This window comes from Lolium perenne, chromosome 7 (assembly GCF_019359855.2).
Source record: "Lolium perenne isolate Kyuss_39 chromosome 7, Kyuss_2.0, whole genome shotgun sequence".
Classification (NCBI taxonomy): Eukaryota; Viridiplantae; Streptophyta; class Magnoliopsida; order Poales; family Poaceae; genus Lolium; species Lolium perenne.
Window position 1 is genome coordinate 331,352,631 of NC_067250.2, and position 7,208 is coordinate 331,359,838.

Below are 7,208 nucleotides of genomic sequence, written 5' to 3' on the forward strand. Positions count from 1 at the left end.
ACCGGGGGTCATTCCCCAACAGTTAGCCTGGCTAACCGCGACTAAAGGTTCTCGGGCACCTTTAGTCGTGGTTGGCCAGACCAACCAGGACTAAAGGTCCGCCCGTACACCAGCTGTCCACCGAGACCGCTGGGCCCGGAGCTTCAGTCGCGGTTCCCCTGCAGAACCGCGACTAAAGACCCCATTAGTCGCGGTTCTAAATTTTTGGAGACTAATGGGGTGGTATGGAAGCCCTCCTTTCTACTACTTTCTACTAGTGAGACCTCCGGCGTAGAACTGCCGTAAACTTCCGGCGAGGATGCAGATGGAGACACCTCCGAGCCCTCATCTTCATCTTCCCCGGCAGATAGGCACCAAAACCTACCGCCGATGGACGTCTTCGCCGCATCCCCCTTGGTGTCGCCCTCCACGCCGCCTGACACAACGGTCATCACAGTGTCGCTTTCACATGGATATGGGACTACCGTTGAGCAGCAGATTAGTGCCACATCACTTGGTTCTATCAATTCTGCGTTGAACGCCTGCAAAAAAAAAAATCCGTCTAAGGCCATCTTTCCGTCCTTTGTTGCCGTCCGGAAGACACTGGCCATATTTTTTTTTTTTTTCGAAATGGGGGCATACCCCAGCCTCTGCATCAATCGATGCACACGGCCTTTTCATTTATTAAAATTCTAGAATTCAAAAGTTTACATTGTGAATCAAAGAAGGTTGAGACATGTGTCAACCTCCGAAAGCAAAAGCAACATATAGCTACCCATCATGTAGCCTACTAGTATGACGCCACCCAGTAGCCCGGAAAAAGAAGTCCTGAGTAACCGTTAGCAAACGGTTGCATCCAGTATCCATAACCTCCCGCTGGTCTTCCGGGAGCAGGTACGCCCATTGTTGAATCCAGTGTGTAGCTCTGCGAATAACCTGCAAAAAGTTTGTACCCTTCTGTTTGTTAAAAATCAGATCATTTCTGGTGGTCCAAATAGACCAACACAAAGCCGAGACACCAATCCGTATTCTGACTTTATCTTTCTTTTCAACACCATTTAGCCAATTACCAAACATATTAGTAATATTTGCAGGAGGTGGTATATTATATGTAAAATAAATCATACGCCAGATTATTTGGGCAAAAGGGCAAGAAAGAAACAAGTGTTGTACAGTTTCTATAGAATCACAAAAGCAACATTTTGTACATCCCTTCCAATTCCTCTTAGCAAGATTATCTTTAGTTAGCAACACTTTGCTGTTTAAGAACCACATAAAAACTTTGATCTTTAGAGGAATTTTCAACTTCCACAAATACCGATGTAAGAACCTAGTATGCCCGTTCATGAGGTCAAGGTACATGGATTTGACTGTAAAAGTTCCGGTTTCAGTAAGTTTCCACATAAATTTATCCTGGTCGTTATTTAAATGAATTGACATCAATCGCTGACATAAGTGGATCCATTGATTCCACTTATGATCATTCAAAACACGTCTAAAACCTATATTCAACGGTGTTTGTGATAGCACATTTTCAACCAACACATTTTTCCGTTGAACAATATTGTACAGGGACGGGTATTGTTGCGCCAAAGAAGTTTTTCCAAGCCAAACATCTTCCCAAAAACGGACAGAAGAGCCATTGCCTAATTTGAAAAAACCCCTACTGAAAAAATCTTTTTTAACACGCATTAAGCCTTTCCAAAAAGGAGAATCCGTGGGTTTAGCTTCAACTAGTGCTAACGTCTTATGCTTCAGGTATTTATTGTGTAAAATTTGTTGCCACATACCTTCTTCAGTTAGAAGTTTGAACAACCACTTACTCAGCAAACATTTATTTTTTGAGCTCTAATACTTCAATACCGAGCCCCCCTTGATCTTTTGGTCTACAAACCATATTCCATTTAGTTAATCTATACTTTTTCTTGTTATCATCTGTTTGCCAGAAGAAACTAGACCTGAAAAAATCCAGACGTTTTCTAACTCCAACCGGTATTTCCAGAAAAGAGAGCATAAACATGGGTAAGCTTGTCAACACTGAATTGATTAATATTAAACGATCTCCATAAGAGAGCAACTTGCTACGCCAGCAACCTAGCTTAGCACCAAAACGACTCTCTACAGGGTTCCATTCTGAATTCTTTAATTTCCTGTAATGTACCGGAATACCAAGATATCGAATTGGTAAAGAACCTACTTCGCAGCCAAAAATTTGCCTATATTGAGTCTCCATCTCATTGGCTTGCCCAAAACAAAATAACTCACTTTTGTGGAAGTTGATTTTCAAACCGGATAGTTGCTCAAAAATACACAAGATTAGTTTCATGTTCACTGCTTTCTCAGTATCATGTTCCATAAAAATTATTGTATCATCTGCATATTGGAGGATTGACACACCGCCATCTACCAAATGAGGTATGAGACTACCGATCTGACCTTCATTTTTTGCACGAGCAATTAAAATAGCTAAAACATCCGCCACAATGTTGAAAAGTATAGGAGACAAAGGATCCCCTTGTCTCAATCCCTTTCTTGTTTGAAAATTATGTCCGATATCGTCATTAACCCTCACTCCAACACTACCGCCTTGCACAAAACTCTTTATCATATCACACCATTTGGGATCAAACCCCTTCATGCGCATGACTTGTTGCAAAAAAGGCCACTTCACTTTATCATATGCCTTCTCGAAATCAATTTTGAAAAGTATCCCATCCATTTTTTTCCTATGCAACTCATGTATCGTTTCATGAAGAACAACCACTCCTTCAAGGATGTGACGTCCTGGCATAAAAGCCGTTTGCGTGGGTCTAACAATTTTATGTGCGATTTGTGAAACTCGAATAGTAGCTACTTTTGTAAAGATCTTGAAGCTCACATTAAGTAAACAAATTGGTCGATATTGTTGAATTTGAACTGCATTATCTTTTTTGGGAAGCAAAATAATAACACCAAAATTTAGCTTATACAGAGGAAAGTCACCATTTTGAAAATGTGTAAACATTGCCATCAAGTCATCTTTGAGCACATCCCAAAAATGTTGATAAAATTCTGCCGGGAAACCATCCGGTCCCGGTGCCTTATTATGTTCCATTTGTGATATAGCTTCGAAAATTTCTTCTTGAGTGAATTTTTTGGTTAGTATGGAATTTTCTTCCGGCGACAATTGTGGAACATCAGCCACACGCTCTTCCATCATAGAAAAAGTGTTCTGTTCAGGTGCCCCAAATAACTTTTTATAATACTCTGAGATATAATTTTTTAGGTTGTCATCACCGACAATCGTTCCCTCCTCTTGTTCTAATTGGAAAATCTTCTTCTTCCTATGCTTGCCATTTGCAATTAAGTGAAAATATTTAGTGTTATTACCTCCTTCCTGAATATGCTTAACTTTAGCTCTTTGAGACCATTTTATTTCCTCATCCCTTCTAAGTTTACTCAAGGAATCATGAGCATTTTTTAGAACCTCCCTCTCAGCATGATTCAAAGAGTTGGATTCAGCCTTAATGTCTAACATATCAATAATGTTTAACAAACGCTCTTTTTCTTTCTTATATTTTCCACTCAGGTTTTTTGCCCATCCTTTTAAAAAACGCCTCAAATGTCTAATTTTGTTCTGCCAAATTTGAATAGGTGAATTCCCTTTAGATACCTTTGCCCATTCAGCCGCTACCATATCATGGAAACCCTCTTGTTGTAACCATGCTATTTCAAAGGAGAAGCGAGGTTTATTCCCCAAATGGGCATGGTTCCCAGAATCAATTAAAAGGGGAGTGTGATCTGACCCGGTCCTAGTGAGTGCTCTCACAGAGACAAGCGGAAATTTTTGTTCCCACTCGACGCTCACCAGTACCCGGTCAAGCTTCTCAAAAGTTGGATTTTCTCGTCTACTAGCCCAAGTGTATTGTCGACCAGAGAGTGCAATCTCCCTCAAATTTAAATTTTCAATAATCGCATTAAACACAAAAGGCCAGTGCGGATTATAGTTATTATTACTTTTATCTTCTTTACGGCGTAGAATATTAAAATCTCCTGCCAAAAACATCGGCAAGTGCTCTGCCTCACACATCCTTACCAACTCAGATAAAAATTCAGCTTTATGAGCTTCTTGCGCCGCACCATAAACGGGAACAAGCACCCACTCAAAACCATCTAATTTGGATCTAATATGAAGTTTTACACAAAAATCTCCATTGTCTACTTTTTTAACAGAGAGGGTTCGTGTATTGATGCCAACCAGAATTCCCCCTGACCTCCCATGAGGAGGCAGACAAAACCAAGAGAATTCAAGCCCAGATGCAAGATTCGCCAAGAAAGGAACAGTAAAATTCGCTCGCCCCGTCTCTAATAAAGCAATGAAATCTAATTTGAAATCACGGATAGCTTCTTTAACAAAAAGGTGTTTACCCGGATCCTTAAATCCTTCACTATTCCACGTCAATCCTCTTAATCCTTCCATTACAGACACTTATGACTTTTAATTTTAATCCTATCACTTCTGCGAACCTTCGTCTTATCATAAGACTTTTTTTTGCGGGATTGTTTAATTTTTAATTTTGGAACCTCCTGAATCGGTTGCTCCTGTACACTTATTACATCCTCATCATCTAGATCGTCGCATAAAATAGACGCTCTTGTCACAGCTAAGCAATTATCCTCAGGTATTTCATTAACATTCAAGAAAGTGAGTGCCCTTTGATATTCTAAATCTTTAATCATTTTGGCCGCACCTATGCAATCTACATGAGACGCACCCATAGAAACACCCAGCATAGATGCTTTTGCAATGATCTCGTCATCGGAAAAAGACGCAAAAGATAATTTACAGTTTAAATTTTTACCTTGTCCAGAAGTATCATCTCGACGCTGAGCAAGGTCCATTGCCCTCTCCATTTGAGTAGCATCAGCGTTTGGTTGTCTTCTAATACGATCACTTGACCTCAGCCCCATGTCCGAGCCTCGTGAAATACCTCCAAAAGAAATCACCTCCTCCATGGAGGGTTTATTTGTTGGAGAAACTCCCATCACCTTGGAAATTCTCAAATTGTCAATTTCAGTTTTATTGGGCACAGAAAAAAAGGTTTCACAAGAAATGGATGGTAAAGCTACCTTAGACATATCATTTGTCGAAGTAAGAATAGATGGTGTTATCACATGCGCCACACCTGCGCTTCGGACAGCCGCACCTGGCACTGCGTCATGCGTGCCTCCGGTCGACGTACTGATAGAGGAGTATGGCATCGCCCGAGCTCCATTAGTCGTCGGCGTGCCATGTATCTTGTGTTGTATCGGCGCATTCGCCCCGCCGATCGACGTCGCTCCATGCATAATGGGGTGGGCCATGGCCACGCCATGCATAATAGGCTGGGCCTTCACAGCGCCATGATTGTCAGCAGGATCGGCGCAGTCTAAAGCCTTATCGGACATGCGATCATCTGCCACCTCCGACAACACATACTGTAGCTCCTTTGCCCCATCCAGCACATCCACTTGCTCAATCATTCTCCCAGATTGTGTACTTTTGTTGATAATACCAGAACCATACGAGCCAAATTGAATAGGAGTCAGATTCAAGTTTCTTTGCCCAGGCGGCATAAAAGTATCCTTCTGCCCATTTGAGTTGTTTGTGTTATTAGCCTGTTCATCTGGGGCAGTGTCCTTGGTAACATCAGGAACTGAATCATCAGTATGTCCATCATGTTCCATGTCACCATCACCATTAGGAGCATCAGCCATTGTAGTGTCCTGCGGTACATATGGTTGTAATCCTTCCACCTCAAAGCGAAGTCTGAAAAAATCATCCTGAACTCTAACATCCATCTGAGCAGGAATAAGGGTCGGATCAAGACAGGTAATGCAAATTCGAAGCACATCATTGGCCCGAGTAAAAGTCATATCAATATCTCTTGTTTTGCCAAACAGTGTCCCAATGGCCCATAGAGCAAGAAAATCATCAAGTGCTGGAGATGGTAAATCATATACTCGAACCCAGACATCCTCAGCTCTCCATGCTGGTTGCACATTCCTTGTCCAGAAATCAAACGTCATAAAAATTTCAGAACTTGGTACATTGAATCTGCCAAAGTGTTGCACACGCACCAGATCAATCTTGCTAGGAAAATTGACCCTATAAACATTTTCCTCCATCTGAACTACCTCCCAGTGATAATTTTCCTCAGGCACAATCCACCTCAGCTGAGTAATGATTTCTTCAACCGTCATCTGACCCCCTGAAATAGTCACCCTTCCCATCCTAGTGTTCTCCAACCTAGGCCTAACAGATTGAGACAAAGGTGTGTCCCAGAACATCAGCTCCTCATGAGCTAAACCATACATAACCATTGTCGGCTTAGGTGCCAAGAGAAGTGGACAGTCCCTAGTTGCATGTTGAGGATCTTGACAACAATCACAAATGACGGCATTACAGTCATTGAGACAATGCCCCGGTTGATCACAACGGAAACAAGTAGAAGCCTTCTTCTTCTTGGCTAATGGAACATCTCCACTAGCCTCCCTTGGTGAAGCTACAGCAGGCACTGGCGGCGCCGACAGCCCAGCCACCGCTAGCAACGTTGCCTCAGGTCTCATGCTACTACTTGTTGAATTCACCACTGGCATACCCGTGGTCGGAATCCCAGACTGCATCTGTGTGGAACCCGGCTGTGCACCCATCTGTTGCAACCCTGCAATCTGCTTGGCAAACGCAGCCGCTGCCTCTTTAACCAACAAAGCCTGTGCCGCCGTTAAGCCTTCTGAATTGCTTACATTTGAGCTCTCACGAGGCACATATATGCCTCTGCCATTACCATCACGGCCACTATAACCATTGCTAAAACGGCGATTATTAAAGTTACCTTGACCATTGAAATTACGCCGGTTACTTCCTCGATCAAACCCATATCCACTGTTGAATCGACCACGGCCACCATCATTCGTATTACGACCAGCCCGGAACACACCATCAAACCGGCCACCTTGCTGATGCCATATGTTCTTCACTTGTGACTTGGCGTTGTTTACGTAGAGAGGGGTCCGACAGATGTTGGGAGTTCAGTGGAATCCCTCATCATTTTCTCAATTCTGGACCATCCTTCTTGCTCTGTCCAAAAAATCTAAGAAATTTATGTGGCTTTTATTTGCTTCTCAAAGCGGGGCAATTTTGAATATTCGAAACAAATTCGTGATAGAGGCTGTTTTCCCCCATCAACCAGCTGATTGTGTTTTCAAAA

At 42.4% G+C, this 7,208-nt stretch overlaps 1 protein-coding gene across 1 annotated transcript; it reads right to left on the reverse strand.

Annotated features, from left to right (window-relative positions):
• Positions 1 to 627: 627 nt before the first annotated feature.
• LOC127312853 (uncharacterized) lies at positions 628 to 6,944 on the reverse strand. Its single transcript, XM_051343403.2, has 3 exons — positions 5,089 to 6,944; positions 4,821 to 5,007; positions 628 to 915 (listed from the first exon to the last, which is right to left on the reverse strand). Exons 1-3 carry the CDS (start codon positions 6,649 to 6,651, stop codon positions 770 to 772), a joined length of 1,896 nt encoding a protein of 631 aa, XP_051199363.2. The 5' UTR covers positions 6,652 to 6,944; the 3' UTR covers positions 628 to 769.
• Positions 6,945 to 7,208: the final 264 nt, after the last annotated feature.

Coding starts and splice junctions, on each gene's coding strand:
- LOC127312853 (XM_051343403.2), bottom strand. CDS start 6,651: ATGGGTGCACAGCCGGGTTCCACACAGATGCAGTCTGGGATTCCGACC. Junction 5,008..5,088: donor CGACAAATGATATGTCTAAG/GTAGCTTTACCA, acceptor AGAATTTCCAAG/GTGATGGGAGTTTCTCCAAC. Junction 916..4,820: donor AGATGATACTTCTGGACAAG/GTAAAAATTTAA, acceptor AACTTTTTGCAG/GTTATTCGCAGAGCTACACA.